At 44.7% G+C, this 23,158-nt stretch overlaps 1 protein-coding gene across 2 annotated transcripts in view; it reads right to left on the bottom strand.

The window, feature by feature from the left end:
- Positions 1 to 23,158, bottom strand: part of LOC147747160 (sodium/glucose cotransporter 4-like) — a 752,240-nt gene that overhangs the window by 97,945 nt on the left and 631,137 nt on the right. The window contains exons 13-15 of one of the 2 annotated variants that reach the window (XR_015307504.1): positions 22,845 to 23,044; positions 16,418 to 16,971; positions 7,754 to 8,520 (exon numbers count right to left, since the gene is read on the bottom strand). Coding sequence is in view for 1 of the 2 variants with exons in the window: in XM_086952402.1 (XP_086808528.1) it covers positions 22,921 to 23,044 (124 nt within the window). In the remaining variant the exon portion in view is untranslated. Of the gene's footprint in view, positions 1 to 7,753; positions 8,521 to 16,417; positions 16,972 to 22,844; positions 23,045 to 23,158 lie in introns of those variants that run through there. The other variant, XM_086952402.1, reaches the window with a different exon arrangement.

Genomic DNA, 23,158 nt, shown 5'->3' with positions numbered 1-23,158 from the left:
GGTGCGTCCCAGGTGGCAGCTGGATCGTACCCTCTTACAGAATACATTATGGGTAGAGAGCTTCAGAGAATGGATAAAAGAGTTTTTTTTGGTCAATAAGGATTCAGCAGAGCCTTTTGCAATATGGGGCGCATTTAAAGCTGCAGCCCGAGGACAGATTATAGCATATTCCAGCAACAAGGCAAACGTCCGTAAGGGAAAAATATCTACCCTTCAGTGTATCGCTGAGAAAGAATACGCATTAAAACTGCATCAAATGCCTAATAAATGGGAACAAGCCAAAGCATCGCTCAGGGACTTCTTTATTTTGGAAGAGATAAACAGCTCAAAGGCCTTCTGATGGGGAAGCTTTTGGCTAACTCGATCCGAAAAAAACGAGAGTCCTCTGTTATTTTGAAAATTCAGGATCCCCTCGGTGGCACAGAGACTCGGAGTGAGGGGATCGCGAAAATATTCCTAGATCATTACAAGAGAATCTATTCTCCTGCTATTCAAGTGGAAGAAACACTAATCAGGGAATATTTTGACAATCTGGATATACCCAAAATTTCTGTCTCCAGGCATAATCAAATAAATAGCGAAATAAGTTCCCTAGAAATACAAAATGGTATAAAGGAAACAGCGGGAGCGAAAGCCTCAGGTATAGATGGGTTCCCAATTGAGTTTTATAAGGTGTTTTTGAAGGAACTAGAAGACCCCTTGAAAAATCTATTTAATTATATTCGACTTGGCGGGACGGTTCCTTTAGAGTTCAAAGAGTCCACAATTATTAGTTTCGTGAAGAAAGATAAAAACCCCGAGGATGTGAATTCCGTTAGACCAATTAGTCTGTTGAACTCGGACTATAAGATCTTTATGAAAATCTGGGCTCAAAGATTTGTGTTCGCAGCCCAGGAGGTAATACATCAAGACCAGACGGGGTTTATAGCCGGTCGCTATATGGCTGCTAATACAGAATATTTGATACAGGCGTTAGATTTTTTTAATATTAACTAAATCCCTGCATGCATCTTAATGATTGATGCAGAAAAAGCGTTTGATTTAGTTAACTGGTCAGTTTTTTTTACTTCCTTGGGTTATTTTGGGTTCCCTGCTCTAATTATTAATATGCTACAGAATATTTATGAAGGGGCATCAGCCCAGGTTATAATTAATGCTAGGCAAGCAGGGAAGATAAAAATTAATCGAGGCACTAGACAGGGGTGCCCCTTATCCCCCTTGCTTTTCACTTTTTTTATTGAACCTCTAGTAATAAAATTAAGGAATAATGTAGCAATATCTCCCCCAATCGTTGGAATGTCAAAACTAAAATTATTCGCAGACGATATTATCTTATATATGGCCCCCGATAAAGAAAATATTCTTCATCTTATGAAAGATCTTAAGGAATACGAAAAGATTGGGGGTTATAAGATCAATGAGAAAAAAACAGAAGTTCTTGTTTTATGCTCAAATTCAGATTTTCTTCCGCTAGAACTTCAGCCCCAAGCAGAAAAACGGGATCCAATAAGATACCTAGGGATCTATGTAACCAGGGAGTATCAAGAACTTTTTCGTTTAAATTATTTAAAAACGAAGAACAAAATCAAGAGCTTACTTGAACAATGGGACCTGTTGCCTTTGTCTTTGATTGGCAGAGTGGCTTTGGTAAAGATGAACGTACTGCCCTTGCTTTTATTCTTGTTTAGCAATATCCCAATTAAAGTTAACATGGCCTTTTTTAATGAACTTGAATCCATGTTGAGAAGATTTATTTGGAATAAAAAGGCCTCAAGAGCCAAGCTTTCGGTGGTACAACTTTCAGTAAACCTAGGTGGACTCGCTCTGCCCCATTTTAAAACATATTATGAAGCAGCTTTTTTTGACATAGTGGCGGGATTATTAAGGAATAGACAGACAAGAGACAATTTTTTTTGGATAAAATGCTTGAGGAATCAGGCTCTCAAATTTTTTTCTTTTTAAAAACTGCAAAGCTTCCTAAGAAAACCAGATATAAGACACTGATGGGATATGCATCAAGATTACGGCTCTTATTTAAAAAATATGGTTCAGATGGATCTATCCATTTGAAACTGATAGAATGTGCTAAGATGGGTCTTCAGATATCATTGAATCACCTGCTAGAATGGGAATCCGCTGGATTTGGGGAAATAAGGCACCTACTCATCCAAAATTCTGTAATTGGCTGGCAAACGGTAATAGATAGAGCACATCCTAGACGTATTAGGTTCTTCGAATATATACAACTGGTCAATTTTATAAAAAAAGAAATAGGAGGGCTAGATACAACACCTAATGTTTTGTTAACAGCTCTATATGGGGAGAAACATACAGGTATTGGATTCTGGTATAAAAAGCTCTTCCCCTCTGGACCATCTCCTATAACTGCTTGTCACTTAGAAAAAATAAGCCTTATGACTCAGTGTGTTTTTACAGATAAAGACTGGGAAGTTATATGTCATTTAGGAAACAAAGCACTCCGTGCAGCTAATTTTAAACGTATGTCCTTTTTTTCTCGTTGGTTGTTATATTATACCCCTGAGGCTTTGCAGAGAATATTCCCTGCATACGAGAACAAATGTTTCAGATGTAAAACTAGGGGTCAGGGTGGCTGGCATCATATCTTCTTCTCCTGTCCTAAGTTAGAATCCTTTTGGAAGGGGATTTTTACAGACTTATGGATGGCAATTGGGAAAATTCTACTACCAGAGGTAGAGATAGCCCTTTTCGGTATCTGTAAAGATAGGAACAGGTTTAACAAATCAGAAGAAGTGTTTATTTTTATCTCTACGGCGGTAGCACGATCTTTAATCTTACAAAATTGGAAATCTATGTTAGCCCCATGCCAATTAAAATGGATTAATAAAATGAGAAGAACATGTAACTTTGAGAGAGCCTATGCAGGTAGAGTGGGAGCGATTGCTAGGTTTGAAAGGAACTGGAAATATTTTGAGATGCTTGAATCGATAAAAGGAAGTTAATAGTCTTATTTAAGTCAAATTTTTAGAATGTATTGCTTCTACATTTTTAAGAATTTCAACTACATATTTAATCTGCTATATTATACCAGTCGTTTGTGTATCCCATCATAGATATATTTATTTGTTAACGTTGTGCGATTTTGCATTTGTACTTTAAAGAAATAGGATAATACTCCTCCTGATATATATTGTCGGTCCACCCACTTTAACGCTCTAGTCTCTTTACATATGCCAACTTTACATGTTACTGCACTAGCACTTTAAAAAAAAAAAAAAAAAATGTACAATAATATTCTTGCTGTTTTAAATTAGCGGCTTCCATACTACATTGCACTAGCACTTTATCAATCCGTATTGTAATCTTGATGTTTGTTCCATACCAATAGTTTTTATATTTTCAATCTGACTACGTTTTTGTTTTAGCATTTTATGAAAGGAAAAACGTTTAGTCATACGTTATTGCAGTTTGTGTAGTTTTGTCTCTTGTATATTGTCTGGAAATTTTTTCTAATTATGAAGTAATTAATGTACCAATGTTTATCCTACGGCTTGTTTAATAAAAAAAATAAAAAAATAAAAAAACTTCTAGCCATCTAAGACAAAATTCACTAACTATGAATAAATTGAATGGTTAAACAGTCAAATGGGCCAAGGTGGACCCAGTTGCAATAACAGAGAGGGTCCTCGTAAAAACTAAACCTTGGGTACTTGACTGTCTATCACCCGACTCCACCCCCAGACAATCGTGGGAAGCTTTCAGAATATCCTGAAGGTAATTGGAAAGGAGCTTTCTGGTAAGCATAGGAACAACAAGTCAACCTCTCCGAGGTGGTTTAATGCAGACTGTCGCAAGGCCCTTTCGAACCTAAAGGAAGCCCTTCATAGACCTACGAGGGATACCTTGGAAATCTCAAATTTAAGGAAACACTATAATACAGCTAGACGGGTACGCAGAAGAGAAACTAAGAAAAATCTTTGGGCACAATTGCATGATAGCTGCCAAAGCAAGGATAGCGCCCTCTTCTGGCAAGTCATCAGATCCCCCTTTCTGGCCGATACCTCAAAGGGACAGCACCTAGACGTTGCAATTTCGGCAGATGAATGGGTCTCTCATTTTTCCAAAATCTTTGGGAATTCCCATATAGACTCAGCAGGAATAGACCACAGTGGAGGCCATAAGTCAGGGAAGAACATCTATCCGATTAACATCCATTTTAACCATGCGGAAGTCGCCAAAGCACTCAAAGCGTCGAAACCCGGAAAAGCTCCCGGGCCGGACGGAGTTCCACTGGACATTTTTTTCCACAACATCGAACTCTGGTCACCACTACTTACCCAGGTCCTGGCAGCAGTAACATCAGTAGGGCTGCTAGAGTCTTGGTCAACATCAATCCTGCTTCCCATCTTCAAAAAAGGTGAACGTAACGACCCGGCCTGCTACAGGCCAATTTCCCTTCTGGACTCCATGGGCAAAGTTGCAGGTCGGGTGCTTTTGGACCGATTACAATCCTGGGCCCAAGAAAATAACATCATGACCGACCTGCAATACGGTTTCCAGAAGGGTCTTGGGACCGTGGAGCAGGCCCTGAACCTTGCCCTTTTGATTGGAAAATACGTGGGTGCAAAAAGAGGTAACATCTTTCTTGTCTACGTTGATCTCAGCACAGCATTTGACTGCGTCCAGCATTCCAAACTTTGGTCTATTCTTAGTGATCTTGGGGTGGACCCATCCCTTATAGTTTTTCTCCGTGATCTCTATTCTGACGCCACGGCGTGTGTCAGATTTGGAGTTAACGGAGAGCTAACTCCTTCTTTTACCATAGGAAAAGGAATAAGACAGGGATGCGTACTGGCTCCCTTCCTGTTCAACCTTTACACCAATGGTCTAGAGCAGGCTATGCTGGAAGGGAGCCAGGATCTACCCCAGATAAACCATCGTCCTATACCAACAGTGCTATATGCTGATGACTCGGTCATTTTAGCTCGAACACTGAATCAACTCCAAAAACAACTTAACATATATTGCTGCTTTATGGGTTCTCTTGGTCTTAAAATTATTATAAAAAAAACATTTACCATGCACATTGGTCCTAAGGTCAAGAATTCCAAACCAATCCTGGTGGACAAAATAAGACTGGAGAAAACTTCTGTTTATCCATACCTAGGCATTCTTGTGGACGATTCTTTAAGTTGGCGACAGGCCACGGCCAGTAGAAAACTTCTCTTCCAGCGAGCAACATCGCCCCTGGTCACCTTTTCGAGAAAGTTAGGCAAACCCGCACCCCCCGAACTTTTGAAAATTTACTACGCAAAATGCCATAGTGTGGCTACCTATGGAGCGGGTGTTTGGGGTTATGGTCCAATAGACTCTATTCAGATAATAGAGAATGGTTTTGTCAAAAACCTGCTGGCTCTTCCACGAAGTGCTCCGAACTATGCTTCACATAATGAGCTTGGCATGGAATATATCACAGACGCCATACGTTCCCAACCAATTCTCTTTTGGCAACGCATGTGGACTAAACCAGAGTGTCATCTAACACGATCTTTGATCACAGACTGTATAGCCTTAACCAACTGGCACAGGATTCCCTGGTTAGTCTATGTGTGGAACTTTCTTAATGATCTTGGCCGCAACTCTTATTTTGATGACCCACCTAGTGTAGAGGACATCTCTAGAAAAGAGCTAAAGACGATGTGTATGGACCATTTGAGAGAACTGCGCAATCAAATGGAGATCACAAAACCTTCGAACTCTAAAATTTGTGCAATTCAAATTGTTAAAGGCATCCAACCCTATCTGAAGTACTATTTGTCCAACCATGAGAAATATCTTCTGACAAGATTTCGTTTCAACACCTTTTTCCGTCTAGTTTCCTTTCCGAAAGTTCAAAACTGGTCCCATACCCATATGAATTGTCCGTGTGATGGAGTATCCACTCAATCAACAATTCATATTATTTTCTTTTGTAAATATTATAAAACACCACGAAAATCCTGGATTCTCCCACTTCTTCAATCCTCTGGACACAGGTTATGTCACCTTGCATTTCTCTCTCTGCAGCTCTTGGACTCGGTACATGTTGCAAAGTGCATAGCCACTTTTTTAAAAGCTTGCAATAAAATACGCCAAGCGTACGACTGATAAGAAATTTCTACCTTAAAGCTTGCGTAATCCTTTTTTTATATATAATTCTCATAAATTTAATCTAATTTCTTTCCTTTCAAGTTCTTATAGTTTTAAATTGTTGTAAGAGTGGGTATTTATTATAAATAGTATTCTTCTTTGAAATTTTTTTTCCCATAACAAATATTGTTTTGTTTAATCCATTGTTTTAAATTGTGTACTTTTTATGGTTACAAATAAGTGGTAATCGAATAAAAGTTTATGAAACTAAAAAAAAAAATAGTTAGGGGAATATGCAAAAGGAAGTGCCAGAGAGAGGTGTTAGCCCATCCGGTTAATGCCTCTCTCCATCACTTCTGAAAAGCAAAGCTGCACCATTTGTACAAGAATGTGGTGCAGCCTTGCGTTTCCCACCTGCGATGGAGCTAAGTTTAGCAACTTAGTGCCAATGCAGGCACCCTTGTTCCATAGGGCAAGGGTGTCTGCTAGCAGGGGAGGATTGCTTATCGGTAGAAAGTTGTCCCTTCCTGCACATAAATAATCCTAAAATGCTATTCAGTCACTGTCATGTGTGCTGCTTTGTGCAGAGACATGAAAGTCAAAAAATTTAATTAAAAAAAAATATATTGTTTATGTGCAGGAAGGAACACCTTCCTACACATATACGATCCATAACATTTTCCTTTTTCCACGAGGAGAAATAATGCATTTCTTCTTGTTTCGCCAACTTAAGACCAGGTTTCTCCTGGTCTTAATTTTGGTGCTGCCTTGTAAATGGGGGCTGCGTCAAAAACAATGGGTGTTGTGGGGGAATGCCCACCGCAACACAGACTACCCACCCCTTTCACGCTAACCATAGCGTGAAAAGCGGGCCTTATTTACAAGGCACCGTAAGTGGCTTAACACTGCCATGTAAAAATTTGTGCAGTCCCTATCGCCCCCACAACGTCGGTAAAGGTGACATTGTGGTGGCAATAGGGGTTTGTACATATGCACCTTAGTCTTTTGTTTTACGTGCTTTCTTTTTCTTCCTTGTTACTTTCGCCTACTGACATATCTGCACCACAGCATATTATTTCTGGTGTGAAAACACTGTGCGGGGCTAGGTTCACTAAATACATATAAACGCACATTTCAATTCCTACACACAGCTGTGACTGGAGCATGACCATATTTAGGGGAGGCCTCAAGCTGGCACAGGAATGAAGTGCTAGTCAGGAGAAATTGTCTCCATTCATGGCATCTTTCATATCAATAATACTCAATCATAGCATGACAAAATGTACAGGACACTTCCACACTCACAACATTTGGGCATAGTAGAAAAAGCAATAGAAATGTTACCAAATATCTGGAAGTTATTTATTTTGTTTAAATTCACAAAAAACACATGGCTAAAGGAGAGTGCGAGCAATTAGGTATTGGTTTACTCACAGCAAGAATTATTTTCGTTAAAAGAGCTCAAAAATTGTATAGGGCTAACATCCTTATTAGGGTTTTTCTGTGTTGAGCCCTCATCTCGCCTGTTTCGCTCTGACTGTTTAGCACCTTCACTGATGTGTGCGAAATGAACACATTTCTTGGTAGTTATGCATGGTATGTCAGTAGGATTTTTCTCATCCAGTCCTTTACATCTGATTCATTCTTTTTTTATTTTTTTTGACGTTTTCTTGTTTACAATGCTGTTTGTAATTGCTTACCCGCTTCGCTGCGGCCGGAATTCCCCGGTGGTGCAGAGGAATTCCAAGCGTGCGCAGTTCGAACGGCCACCAGCCGTCCTCCGCACACGCTCACAGTGACGTGTGACAGAGGTTAACAGCGGCGTCACAAGGGTTGGTGTCAGCCAGTGCGTAACTTATGGTGTCACCCCCTCACGACTTACCCCATGATGGACATTGGCACATGTAGACAAAGTAAATATTTAGTAGGAGGAAGCGCCTGAAGAGAGTGTCTCTATATTTGTCAGATAGCATTAAAATTCTGACATGTTTTATGTAGCGTGTCTGACTGCCTTGTACTTTTGTGGCACTTGCGTGAAAGGCGTGCACGCTGCTTTTGATATTGTGCGAGAGGCACTTAATTACAGGGTGGACCTAGTATAAAGTTCACAGGAGGGGTGGGGGCTAGTGAATAGCGTAGTCTTTGCAGGAAGTTCTGAAGAACTGCTCGGCTTCCGCCCCTGGGACCCCTCCACTCGTGATAAATTGGAGTCCTAAGCTGGCCCTTTCAGGTATTCTGAATAACATCCAGGTGCGTGCAGAAGTCCCTTTGTATCAATGTGAACTTGCATAATTTTGGTAAGTTAGTATTATGCTTGCTAAGTGAAATACCAGAGTGTATGAAATTAAAACAGTAATGTAATTACTTGCCGCTGGTACCAAAACCTTCGAGCACGTGTTCTAGAACATATGGCTGAGATACCCGCCACCCCCTCTCAACACAATCCCCAAGGATGGGAAACCGGAAACAGTTCTGAACTTTTGGAAGACGGGAGGGAGTGACCCTCCCGGCCGTATTTATTAAAATATGAAACAAAATTAAAACATTAAAATAACAGTTTCATATTATGTACAATTTCATTTACCACATTGCGATGTTTGGCTGACCTTAACATATTCTCTAATACAAAGGTTCTCCTAGCCGAACTAACATCCTACAAAACATCTAACTTGAGATTTTGAAATTGTACATCCTAACTTTTAAGGGCCAACGGCAAGGTCGTAACCGGTGTCAAGATCCCTAACCAGAAATATCCCCCTCACTTGTGAGGGGCGACCGCACAGAGGTGTACCTCAAGTGCAACTACCAATTTCCCTTGACTTGACGGGGGCCCCAATAGACTCGACGCCACTTAAAGGTCGTCCGAGGACTCGTGTGAGGAATCTAGAAGGTAGCGTAGACCCCCCCCCAAACCCCACACAACTTACCACATCTGCCGTCGCAGATGTCCTGGCCCCGGGAAATTCTCCGGGAGGGGGCTGTAGCCCCCCCTACCCAGGAAGGGGCCTTGACCGCCTTTCCTTTCCTTTCGGCGTCCCATCCTTAGAAGGGACCGCCTTCCCCGTTGAGGGGCCAATGGCCACCTCCTTCGAGCGCTCCCATCCGTAATGGGTGACGCCCACTCATAGGGATCTTCCAATTAGTGCTCACCGATCATGACCTTACCGCCCGACCAAAATAAATACGACAGTTCTAAACTAAATGACTAGATTACTTAAAAGACAGTTAAAAACACTTTTATTAAAACATGCTACTGATCAACACTAGAGCAAGATTATTTTATTTGCAAAAACATACCACAAATTGACCATCTCTTTTATTGCATATTCAAGGTTATCACGATAATAATCTGACCTGCAAACAAAAGGTTACCACATCAAACTTTATTTAAAACTACTTGCTGTCTTCAGGGGCTGGTGGGTGGGTCAAAATTGGCTCTTCGTTCCGTCTCGAGCTCACGTGCAGCGAGGTGGTGCAGCTTCAGAGCACAGGAACAAGAGGATGCTTCCTTGGCTTGTTGCTCCTTTTATCCGTCTTCAGGGCGGGCGTAAACCCGCCCCGGCCTGCCCCGAGGGCGTGGCCCGGCCGCGTCAGTGTCTAGGCCAGCCCACTCCAGGGCGGGAAAAAGGCGCGCCCCGGCTACGCCACTTCGGGCATACCAGCCGAGACTCGCCTCCCGCCCAAGATGGCTTCCCGGGGGGATCGTGGTACTCCGCCATACGTTCGGGGGGACCGAATGGTCGCCCCTTTCCATATGGCTGAGATACCCGCCACCTAAGCATGAGCGAATTTTGCGGATCTCGCGTTCGCGAATTTTGCGGATTTGCGGATTCGCAATCCGCAAAATCCGCGAATTCCCGCGAATTTGCGGATTTTTTTTTTTTTGTGTTCGCCCGTGTTTCTGCCAGTTCGCGAGGGTTTTGTACACTTTCGCAAATTGCGAACTTACCTGTTGGGTCGCAAGTTTCGCGAACTTGTTGTTTCTACGTGTCCAGGCTGTTTGGGACACTCTTCTTCATCACTGCCACTCTCTGTCACCACTGCCACTCTCTGACTACTCATGCCACCCTCTGGCCCACCCATGCCACCCTCTGTTTCATCACCACACCCTCTGGTTGTCCAGTGTACATTATTTTCGGCAAAGCAAAGCACACCTTCCCTGCCTCAAGTGACCTGAATTAATTTGGGGCTGATTCATGTGTCACAGAATATTTTTTTAGCTGGCACCTGCTTCCTTAGTGCGCCCTGATTAGTGATCTTTTGCACTTGCTAAGTGCTTTCATTGTTGCAAAATTAGTTACAACACCTGCCCTGCCCCAACTGACAATAATGAATTAGGGGCTGATTAATGGATTTTAACTTCCAGCCTGGCTCCTGCTTGTCTCCCTTAGCTGTAATTCAGGACCTTTGTGGCATATGTGTAACTATTCTGAGGTTCAGAGCAGGGTCACATAATAGTTTCAAGTGGCAACTGAACTCTGGAGGGGCCCCTCAGGAAGCACTCCAGGAAATGGCTACTAATGATGAGCCTGAACTTTTGAACCTGGTAAGTAGTTACTTTCAGTTTTGCTAATATCGTATTTCTGCAATTTTGCACTTATTCGCGGGGCGCGAACTCACGCGAACAGTGCGAGCAGTGCGAGCAAAATCCGCTGCTCGCGGATTTGCGGATTTTGCGGGAAATTCGCAAATCTCGCGGATTGCGGATTTCCCGAAAATCCGCAAAATCCGCGAGCGGAACGGATTTTCCGCCCACGCCTACCGCCACCCCCTCTCAACACAATCCCCAAGGATGGGAAACCGGAAACAGTTCTGAACTTTTGGAAGACGGGAGGGAGTGACCCTCCCGGCCGTATTTATTAAAATATGACACAAAATTAAAACATTAAAATAACAGTTTCATATTATGTACAATTTCATTTACCACATTGCGATGTTTGGCTAACCTTAACATATTCTCTAATACAAAGGTTCTCCTAGCCGAACTAACATCCTACAAAACATCTAACTTGAGATTTTGAAATTGTACATCCTAACGTTTAAGGGCCAACGGCAAGGTCGTAACCGGTGTCAAGATCCCTAACCAGAAATATCCCCCTCACTTGTGAGGGGCGACCGCACAGAGGTGTACCTCAAGTGCAACTACCAATTTCCCTTGACTTGACGGGGGCCCCAATAGACTCGACGCCACTTAAAGGTCGTCCGAGGACTCGTGTGAGGAATCTAGAAGGTAGCGTAGACCCCCCCCCCAAACCCCACACAACTTACCACATCTGCCGTCGCAGATGTCCTGGCCCCGGGAAATTCTCCGGGAGGGGGCTGTAGCCCCCCCTACCCAGGAAGGGGCCTTGACCGCCTTTCCTTTCCTTTCGGCGTCCCATCCTTAGAAGGGACCGCCTTCCCCGTTGAGGGGCCAATGGCCACCTCCTTCGAGCGCTCCCATCCGTAATGGGTGACGCCCACTCATAGGGATCTTCCAATTAGTGCTCACCGATAATGACCTTACCGCCACAGGCCGGATAGTTGACCGGCTATCCGGACCCCCCACAACACTCCTACCTAAAGGTCATGTCTTAAAGTCTTCAACCAGGCTATACAGTCTCCTATGAGTAACTCGTTCCCCACCCGGGACAAATGAACACCATCCCCCAAATACATACTGTCACCAGTAATACAACCATGCGAAATAGAATGCAGTGTATTAGAACGGAACAATCTACTCACTTTGTTATTAATTTTCCTTACTGAATGGTTTAGAGCAGAAACAGAAATAGCCCCCCGCCATACCTTACGTGGGATCATATGTGACCATGCAATTGTGCACCCTGGAACTCTCCTCGCCAACCAACTTACAGTGAAAAGCATCGCCTCAAGAAGAAGTCGTCTACCAGTGGTGACCAAATCATTGCCCCCAAGATGTACTATGACTATAGACGGCGGTGACCTCGTCCGCCCTAGCAAACCCTCAAAAAATGATTGAAACTGGTCAATACAGAGTCCGCCCTTTCCGTAGAAAGACACCCTGTACCCGTATTCCACAGCCACGTGATTCATGTCACCTGCTTTGAATACGTCCGCGGCACGCCTCACGTATGAGTGGCCCACGACCCACACCTCCTTTTTCACAGCCGGTGAAGTATGACCGCTGGCCCGGTGTTGGGTCGACTGCATAGTCCGCCCGCCTCGTAGGCTTGCGCAACTGAAACCAAACAAAAACAAGAAGCGTGAGTACATCGTTACAGCTTCACAACATGTGCATTCGCACATACCTCTTATAACAATTGGAGGACCAACGCCCCACACGTTTAATTTGTTCAACATTCAGACCCCTGGCCGTAGCCTCTGTAGCAGCCCCTATCCGAAAGGAATGGGTCCCAAACTCGCCCGGGTTCAAGCCCGCAGCCGTAATAGACATCGCAAGCACCCGCTGAAACTGAAACCTCGTCAGTGGGGTGGCGTCAGCGTGTCTCAACAAGGCCCCCCCCCATGATGCCACCCTTTGTGCTAAATACTCCTCTACACAACTCACCGGGCACATGGAGGACCCGGGGATCCTTCGTATCAGTATGCAGTCGCCCATCGAACCCTGATCGGTCTTGGACTTGACAAATGAGACAGTCATTGTCTCCCCCCTGACTTGGACGTGCTCTCGGCACAGTCCCCCCATGGTATCCTGCTTGTTCCTTGCCACTAATTCGCTTACCCGCATAGCCCCATGAAATGCTAGCACAAAAGCGGCCCGGAATAACACTGCTTCATACTGGGATGAACATGTTGCAGGCAGTACAGATAACAACAAAGCCAACCTATCCAGACCTATCGGGCGCCTTTCATCTACTCTGCGACCCTCAAGGCGTTGCCACCCACGTAGCGCTTTTTGCACAACGAAAGACGCTGTCGGGTCCTGGATCCCATGAGCCCTAGCCACAAAGGAAATGGCGGCCCGATGCCTCTGAGCCGTAGCCACTGATTTGCCTGCCTGACGTAAGGATAGCAGGAATTTCACTACCAGCTCCTCCTGGCCCCAAAGCTCCCCTCTAGCTGCCCCCAAAAAGGCCCAATAGGAACGGAACGCCCCTTCATATGCCTTCCTCGTCCTGGGTGCTAAACTCTCTCCCACGAGGTTCTGTAGTTCGGGGCACCGAGAGACCAGAGAGCTTCGGGAAAGGGTGCTGCCACCGGGTCCGCTGTGGGCAGAAAACCCCAGAAGGCCTGCATACGAAAACGAGAAAGCGCATCAGCCGCCTGGTTCATCACCCCCGGGACATGTCTTGCCTCAAATAGTACATTCAATTGCATACACAATAACACAATTTCCTTGAGCAATCTCAGAATCCACTTGCATCGTGCTGCCTGGCTATTGATACACTCAACAACGGTCATGTTATCAGACCAGAATACCACAGAGTGATCTCTGAACCCCTCGGGCCAAGTTCTCAGGGCCACCAGAATGGGAAAAAGTTCTAGGAAAGCAATGTTATTTGTCAGACCACTCTCATGCCACCATGACGGCCACTTTTGTGCCGACCATTGAGTGCCGAATATGGCACCAAAACCAATGCTTCCTGCCGAATCCGTCCACAGCCCCAGCTCCTCGGAGGACACGGCCGGTTTGTTCCAGACAATTCGGCCATTGAAATCCGCCAGAAATGCCAACCAAATGCGCATGTCCTGGCGAACCTCTGCCGAGAGTCTTGTGCGATGATGACCCTCCTTCAGGCCGACCATGGCTTGAGCGATCGAGCGAGAAAAAGGGCGGGCCATTGGTATAACTCTTAGGGCAAAGTTCAACTGCCCCACCAATTGTTGTAATTGATGCAGCCTAACCTTAGACTCACTTATACACATTTGCAGGGATGCCCTGAATCGTAACACTTTGTCCCCTGGTAGACGAAAACAACCTTCCTTGGAATCGAGCTCGATCCCCAGAAACTCGAGGCAAGTCGAGGGACCCACAGTCTTACCTGGTGCCAATGGCACGCCAAACTGATTCATCAAAAAACAAAATGCAGTCAAAGCCTGTCCACATTCGGGATCCCCGGCTGCCCCCAGAAACAAAAAATCATCGAGATAATGCATCACATGTTGAAACCCCGTTTTCCTCGTGAAGACCCATTGCAGGAAGCAACTGAACTTTTCGAAATAGGCACAAGATATCGAGCACCCCATTGGCATACACCTATCCATGTAATAATGACCCTGAAACATGAAACCAAGGAGACGCTGATCGTCTGGATGTACCGGGAGCAACCGGAACGCTGACTCGATATCAGATTTTGCCATCAGCGCACCGGGCCCCAGGCGATTCAAAATGGCTACGGCCTCATCGAAGGATGCGTACCGCACTGAACACACTTCTGGGTCTATCGCATCGTTTACAGAAAGACCACGTGGGGCTGATAAATTATGTATCAGCCGAAACTCCCCCGGGTCCTTCTTGGGGACCACCCCTAAAGGGGAACAAACAAAGTCAGCAACTGGTGGCGCATTAAATGGACCGGCGACTCGACCTCGAGCCACCTCTTTCCCGATCTTTTCTTGTACCACGGTCGTATGCTGTAGGACCGATATCTGGTTTTTACATTGTGGCACACCCCGAAACCCTCCCACTGGGATGCGGAAACCATATGAAAATCCGTTGCGCAACACCCCAGCGGAAGCGTGATCCGGGTATTCGCTGAGCCAAGGAATCATTGCCATGGTATCAATCGGGGTAGGTAAAGGCGCCCCTCGGACTATGTCAGACCTGTTTGGCGCCTCCTCTCCCCCCGTTATCACCTGTTTTGGCTCTGCACATGGACTCAGGATGGGATGATTGCCCACACCCCCCACACTCGTGCCTAAATTTGCATGACCCCTGGGGCCTAGTACATTTCCCCATGTTAAAGTTCCAACAAACCCCCCTTTTAATTGCGTTGCCGGCTGGCCTCGAGTGATTGTCGTTACTCGTACCTGATCGAAAGGGCGTCCCCGCATATTGGCGGGAGGATTCACCCACGTTACTCCCTACCAATGGCACCTTCAACATACCAGAGTCCTCCATTTTTGACCAGGACACAGAGTCATAACAATCCCAAGTTAAATTATTATCATGCTCTTTCGCTTTTCTGAAAATATTGTCGTAACAAAACCAATGATTGCCCTCGTGAGATACTGAATACCCCATGATCCGTGACTGATAAATCGGCAATTCGGGCAGCAATTCGGGCCTACGTTCACCCAAAATGGATGTAAAAACCCCCCATGCCTTGCCCCAATTACCAATGTTTTCATTTACCTTAAAGGCGGCCATCTTTGCGCGCCAAACACTTGGATGCATGAGCTCTTTCTGGCTCTTAACATGCTCCATTTCATAATGGTCGGTAAGCAATGAGAAGATGTTTATATATTCCCCTGCCCATATCTTCTCTTTAATAGCCAGAGGGACCCAATTTTTCCCTCCGAGAGGGTGCCGAATCATCCCTCGCAATCGGCAATGGCCGCTTACCTGAACCGGAAGCTGTATCAGCGACTGGAACTGATGGCGATGGTGCCTTCGTCGTTTCCCTTGTTTCCCGCAGCTGCCTCATCAACACCTGCGCGTCGTCAGCCGTGGCGCCCTTGCTACCTTTACCCAACCACGCTGCTAATTGTGCTGCCAGCTCGGGCGGCATATCCTCCCCGGACACGGGGGTGACCACTACGGGAATCGGATTCCCCTCTTCCGGCAAAGGAGTGGGTGCTTCGAGTGGGGTACAGGGAACTGGGACGTCTCCCCCTGCTGTTCCCTTTCTGGGCCTCTTGCCTTTTCCTCCTGGAGCTGCTCCTGGCAGAGGACGTTTCGGCCCCCCTTCCTCGTCTTTCTCCGCCATTCGCTTCTTTAAGTCGGTCACCTCCTTCATGAGAACACGCAGCATCTGGTCGGTAGTCATTCGCTTTCCCGCCTTTTTAGGCATTCTCCGATAGAGTATCTGAAAAACAAACAAGAACGATTACAACGCTCAAAATTGGCTCTTCGTTCCGTCTCGAGCTCACGTGCAGCGAGGTGGTGCAGCTTCAGAGCACAGGAACAAGAGGATGCTTCCTTGGCTTGTTGCTCCTTTTATCCGTCTTCAGGGCGGGCGTAAACCCGCCCCGGCCTGCCCCGAGGGCGTGGCCCGGCCGCGTCAGTGTCTAGGCCAGCCCACTCCAGGGCGGGAAAAAGGCGCGCCCCGGCTACGCCACTTCGGGCATACCAGCCGAGACTCGCCTCCCGCCCAAGATGGCTTCCCGGGGGGATCGTGGTACTCCGCCATACGTTCGGGGGGACCGAATGGTCGCCCCTTTCCACAAACACCCGGAACGCAGACTGCTGCGTTTTGCAGCACTTGTGTTTTCTGCGCTTTTTTAAAGGGCAAAATGTGTCCTCACATCCATATAAAATATAGCACCAAATATGCTTTTGCATTTCATGTAATTATATGAAAGTTTCCTGAAACTGCATGTAATTACGCAAATGCAAACTACATGAATTTCCACATACCTGGTCTGTTCTTATTTGCCAAAGGAGTTCAAATGGAACTCTATTTTTCCATGAAGAGCATTTTTGAGGAAAAGCCCCGTTAGTATCTGTCAACCGGTCAGTGTATCGCTGCTACAGGTCTGACTGCCAGATGTGTGTGTGTGAGCTTTTACAGCGAGCGAACGTTCACGTTTCAGACGAAGCTGGCCTCACACAGGTGTCAAGGTGGTGTCACCCCATGTGATGGTGTCCCCCGGTGCAGTCAGCACCACCGCACCCCATAATGACGCCCCTGGAGGTTAAGCGTATGTTTAAAATATGGTTCTGGTCTCGGACAGTCTTTTACAAAGTTTGCATCCCCCAAACTACATGTATTAAAAAAACTAAAATAAAATACAACTAACTACATTGCATCCAAATTATTTAAATATTGCAGGAGATATTCTTCTTGTTGTGTTACCTGCAGGTAGTTCAGAGGCATCCTTGTCTGTGATGCAAAGATCGGAGCTGCCTGCTGCCTGTTCATCCCAGGGAATGACATGGAATCTACCAAGAAGCATGCGTGAAGAGGGAGGTGCCCCTGAGTTGGAGTGGTTTTCAAATTGGTTTTCCTGGCTCGCACAATGGAAATCGGGTTTATGTAAATCAGTGTTGCCAGTTATCGTTGTGTTTTTATTGCTATACGGGGGTCTACAATTGGAGATTACTTGCTGTAAAAATGCAGTCCTCAAACTGGGGAGACTGAAAATAATTAAGGAGGTAGTTGTAGTCAAAAAGCAAGCATAAGGAACAGCAGGTCCTAAATAAATTAACTGTTACAAATGCATGAGTTAGATAGTGTAGTTGAAAAATCAACTGGAAGTTGGACTGTTAACATGGAAATCGATGCGTTCATTGATAAAAAATTAAATCTCATCATTATTGATAGACCCGCCCATTCTGAACTCCCTATCAACCTCAATTCGCAAATATGTAGTTAAGCAGGCACTGCGACCTAAGCTCTGGATTATTGATTGATAGGTCACAGATGGGAAGGTGCCTGGCTGGCAGGTAAACACTTGGGCAGGAAAACCTTGATCAATCCCACAGATAAACACAGCGACATTACAATGGTCAGGGGAGACTGACACGATAAAGGACATGGCCAGAGGGGGGTACAAGCGCTCCTAAAAACAAATAAAGTCACATACCACATGATTTTGGTACACATAGCCAATGAAGATCTAGCACACATAGTGATTACGCACTCCCCATGCCAGACATCTGGACACGTTCACCACTAGCCACACTGTGTAATGCAGGGTTGAGACCCACCTGCAGCAACTATTTGACCATTCATTTATGACTCCAAATGCACAATGGACATTCCTCACCATATATGGTAGGCTGGAAACATTTTTGATCTGTCATGTTTTTGTATATAAGAAGGCCATCTACCAAATGTAAATTGAGACAGTCCTCAGACTTAGTGCCTGTAACTGTTCTCCCGGCTGAACGGTTTTATTAAACAAACTGTTCCTATTTTGCCAAGCGCCTCTTTTTTTTTTTTGTAAGGATTTCAAACTCAAGCAACATCCTTTTAACTTCTAATGTATCTCAAATTTCCCTAATTTGATATGCTTCTTACATTCTTCCATTTCACTAAGCATTGCTTTAATTAACTTTGCAGCCCTAATGCCTTTCGCCTACCTTCTCCTTACCTGCTCTCCAGTATTCCATGTTCCTCTCCTGGGGTTGGCCTTCCTCTAGCTGCTCTGCCCTCTGTCAGTACCTGGCAAAGGCGCTTGAGCAATACAAGCTATGTGAGCAAACCAACATGTTCTGTTGTGATTAGGCCAACCTGAAACATCATGGTTCACTGAGAAAAATTTAAGTGCAATATTTTAAACATTTCCGATTTTGAAAAGCCTTAATAAGGTTATTAAGATACGTATAATATCTATGATGTTACTTATTTGTTTTCCAGGCACAGACATTGATAGTTGTTTGTCTATTAGGGATCAGAATAATGAAATTGTATGTTCATTGGACTCTGTTTAACGTCTTCGCTGCTGATGACGAGCTGAGCTCGTCATGTAACATGGGTTTTTGAAATCTGCAGCACACCACTGTAAATCGTACCGCGGTTAAGGTGTTAATCCAACCAATAATGCATTCCAGAAATAGTTTTAAGTGGCGCTCAAGGGTTTCTCGGTTTATTCAAAAACATCTATCCTTGTGATTAGAGCAACTTTACAATGGATAGTAATACAATTGGATTTTTTTACTCTGAACCTTTTCACTTATTTTGGCATGACTTGCAATTTCTGCTTGAGAAGATATCAGCCTGCTGTTTTACTGAAATAGCACGAAGTGAACTACAGTGGGCAAAGAAAGTCAAGAAAAGATTAGAAGACATCACACGAACTTTAAAATTTGAATTAACAATAGCTGAGGCCTAACTCTCTAGACTTTAAAATAGACTGTAAAAAAGAATCTAGGTTGGCAGACTTGAAGTATGTAAGGAATGGACCTTCAACAAAACATATGATAGATTCATGGGAAAATATGAATGTCTTTCGGGACTTATCTGCACTTCCGGGTTGCATTAAATGTGCGTTATGTAAGACCTGAGAAATTTGAAGTCTTTCTAGTTCAAGAGAATAACTGCACATGCAGACTGCCTTCTCAAAACTTCAATGTCCATGTTTTAATTGATTGTCATCATTTTTATAGGCTCTGTTGCTTGCTTTTAAAACCTCTTCTTAAAAAATATAATATAAGTTGAAGAAATGACGCACTAGCGCTTTGGTTAAGAAGGAAATTCTTTGATGTGGTGTGTGCATTGGCTAAAGTTCTTAAAATATGTTTGGACTAGTGTCCTAATGTGTTTAGGTGGTAGGGGTTCTGTGATTTTAGTTGAAGTATTATGAATTGGTATTTATATAGTGTAATTATGTATAAAATGTTATTGATTTTAAAGAATGTATGTTTTAAAGACTATGTCTAAACATTATTAAAGTATGATCTGAACTCTGGTTGAGAATTGAAATAGTTAGGGGAATATGCTAAAGGAAGTGCCAGAGAGAGGCGTTAGCCCATCCGGTTAATGCCTCTCTCCATCACTTCTGAAAAGCAAAGCTGCACCATTTGTACAAGAATGTGGTGCAGCCTTGCGTTTCCCCCCTGCGATGGACCTAAGTTTCGCAACTTAGTGCCAATGCAGGCACCCTTGTTCCATAGGGCAAGGGTGTCTGCGAGCAGGGGAGGATTGCTTATCTGTAGAAAGTTATCCCTTCCTGCACATAAATAATCCTAAAATGCTATTCAGTCACTGTCATGTGTGCTGCTTCGTGCAGAGACATGAAAGTCAAATAAATTGAATTTTTAAAAAAAATATTGTTTATGTGCAGGAAGGAACACCTTCCTACACATATACAATCCATGACATTTTCCTTTTTCCACGAGGAGAAATAATGCATTTCTCCTTGTTTCGCCAACTTAAGACCAGGTTGCTCCTGGTCTTAATGTTGGTGCTGCCTCCTATGTATGCCACCCTTGTAAAAGGGGGCTGCGTCAAAAACAATGGGTGTTGTGGTGGAATGCCCACCGCAACACAGACTACCCACCCCTTTCACGCTAAGTGTAGCGTGAAAAGGGGGCCTTATTTACAAGGCACCGTAAGTGGCTTAACACTGCCATGTAAATAATGTGCAGTCCCTATCGCCACCACAACGTTGGTAAAAGTGACATTGTGGTGGCAATAGGGGTTTGTACATATGCCCCTTAGTCTTTAGTTTTACGTGCTTTCCTTTTTCTTCCTTGTTACTTTTGCCTACTGACATATCTGCACCACAGCATATTATTTCTGATGTGAAAACACTGTGCAGGGCTAGCTTCACTAAATACATATAAACGCACAGTTCAATTCCTACACACAGCTGTGACTGGAGCATGACCATATTTAGGGGAGGCCTCAAGCTGGCACAGGAATGAAGTACTAGTCAGGAGAAATTGTCTCCATTCATGGCATCTTTCATATCAGTAATACTCAATCATAGCATGACAAAATGTAACACAAGGACACTTCCACACTCACAACATTTGGGCATAGTAGAAAAAGCTATAGAAATGTTACCAAATATCTGGAAGTTATTTATTTTGTTTACATTCACAAAAAACACATGGCTAAAGGAGAGTGCAAACAATTAGGTATTGGTTTACTCACAGCAAGAATTATTTTCGTTAAAAGAGCTCAAAAATTGTATAGGGCTAACATCTTTATTAGGGTTTTTCTGTGTTGAGCCCTCGTCTCGCCTGTTTCGCTCTGACTGTTTAGCACCTTCACTGATGTGGGCGAAATGAACACATTTCTTGGTAGTTATGCATGGTATGTCAGTAGGATTTTTCTCATCCAGTCCTTTACACCAGATTCATTTTTTTTTTATACGTCTTCTTGTTTACAATGCTGTTTGTAATTGCTTACCTGCTTCGCTGCGGCCGGAATTCCCCCGTGGTGCAGAGGAATTCCAAGCGTGCGCAGGTCGGATGGCCCCCAGCCGTCCTTCGCACACGCTCACCGTGACATGTGACAGAGGTTAACAGCGGCATCACAAGGGTTGGTGTCAGCCAGTGCGTAACTTATGGTGCCACCCCCTAACGACTTTACCCATGATGGACATTGGCACATGGAGACAAAGTAAATATTTAGGGGCAGATTTATGAAGGGCTTGCGCCACGTTTACGCCGCCGTTGCGTGACGCAACGGCGCGGAAACGTGGCGCATCCCTGCGCCCTATTTACAACGTGACGCATCTAGGAGATGCGTCACGTTGTACAGCACTGCGCCATGAGGAGGCGTTCCTGCGCAGGGGGGGGGCGTTCCTGCGCAGGAACGCCTCCTGAAAGTGGCTGAGTGAAATCTATGAGATTTCACTCAGTCACTTTCAGGGCAATGCTGCGTCAAAACCCTGCGCCTGCTTGAAGCAGGCGTAGGGCTTGAGGCAGCATTGAAAGAATAGGCCCCCCCAGAGCATTGCTGGAGCTGCGTCGCGCTTGCGACGCAACTCCAGCAATGCGTCACTTTTACGGCACAGATGCGTGACGCATCTGTGCCGTTTTTGCCCCATGGTGCGCCGCATCATAAATGCGGCGCACCATGGGTGGCGTAGCTGTGGCGCACTGTGGCGCATGTTAATTGGCGCATCCCTCGGGATGCGCCAGTTAACATAAATCTGCCCCTTAGTAGGAGGAAGCGCCTGAAGAGAGTGTCTCTATATTTGTCAGATAGCATTAAAATTCTGACATGTTTTATGTAGCGTTCTGACTGCCTTGTACTTTTGAGGCACTTGCGTGAAAGGCGTACACGCTGCTTTTGATAGTGTGCGAAAGGCACTTAATTACAGGGTGGACCTAGTATAAAGTTCACAGGAGGGGTGGGGGCTAGTGAATAGCGTAGTCTTTGCAGGAAGTTCTGAAGAACTGCTCGGCTTCCGCCCCTGGGACCCCCCCACTCGTGATAAATTGGAGTCCTAAGCTGGCCCTTTCAGGTATTCTGAATAACATCCAGGTGCGTGCAGAAGTCCCTTTGTATCAATGTAAACTTGCATAATTTTGGTAAGTTAGTGTTATGCTTGCTATGTGAAATACCAGAGTGTTTGAAATGAAAACAGTAATGTATACTTGCCGCCGGTACCAACACCTTCGCGCACTTGTTCAAGAACACAAACACCCGGAACGCAGACTGCTGCGTTTTGCAGCACTTGTGTTTTCTGCGCTTTTTAAAAGTGAAAAATGTGTCCTCACATCCATATAAAATATAGCACCAAATATGCTTTTGCATTTCATGTAATTATATGCAAATTTCCTGAAACTGCATGTAATTACGCAAATGCAAACTACATGAATGTTCACATACCTGGTCTGTTCTTATTTGCCAAAGGAGTTCAAATGGAACTCTATTTTTCCATGAAGAGCATTTTTGAGGAAAAGCCCCGTTAGTATCTGTCAACCAGTCAGTGTATCGCTGCTACAGGTCTGACTGCCAGATGTGTGTGAGCTTTTGCAGCGCGCGAACGTTCACGTTTCAGACGAAGCTGGCCTCACGTAGGTGTCAAGGTGGTGTCACCCCATGTGATGGTGTCACTCGGTGCGGTCCGCACCCCCGCACCCCCATAGAGACGCCCCTGGAGGTTAAGCGTATGTTTAAAATATGGTTCTTGTCTCGGACAGTCTTTTACAAAGATTGCATCCCCCAAAATACATGTATTAAAAAAACTAAAATAAAATACAACCAACTACATTGCATTCAAATTATTTAAATATTGCAGGAGATACTCTTCTTGTTGTGTTACCTGCAGGTAGTTCAGAGGCATCCTTGATGGTGATGTTGTCTGTATTTTCCTTCCTCTCCCAGGGATTCATCAGGTCTACTCGAGGAGCAGTGCTATGCCTAGTCCACCATGTTAAGCGAACAAGCTGATAAAAAAATGTTTTAAATATTTACATTATTTTAGGAAAATCATTAAAGTGACTGGCAATATAAAATCTATAAAGAGTAGCAACAAATTTCAAACTAAAATTGCGAATCAG

This window comes from Lissotriton vulgaris, chromosome 1_1, assembly GCF_964263255.1.
Source record: "Lissotriton vulgaris chromosome 1_1, aLisVul1.2, whole genome shotgun sequence".
NCBI lineage: Eukaryota > Metazoa > Chordata > Amphibia > Caudata > Salamandridae > Lissotriton > Lissotriton vulgaris.
Note: the sequence above shows the minus strand (reverse complement) of the source record. Positions and strands in the feature narration are given on the sequence as shown.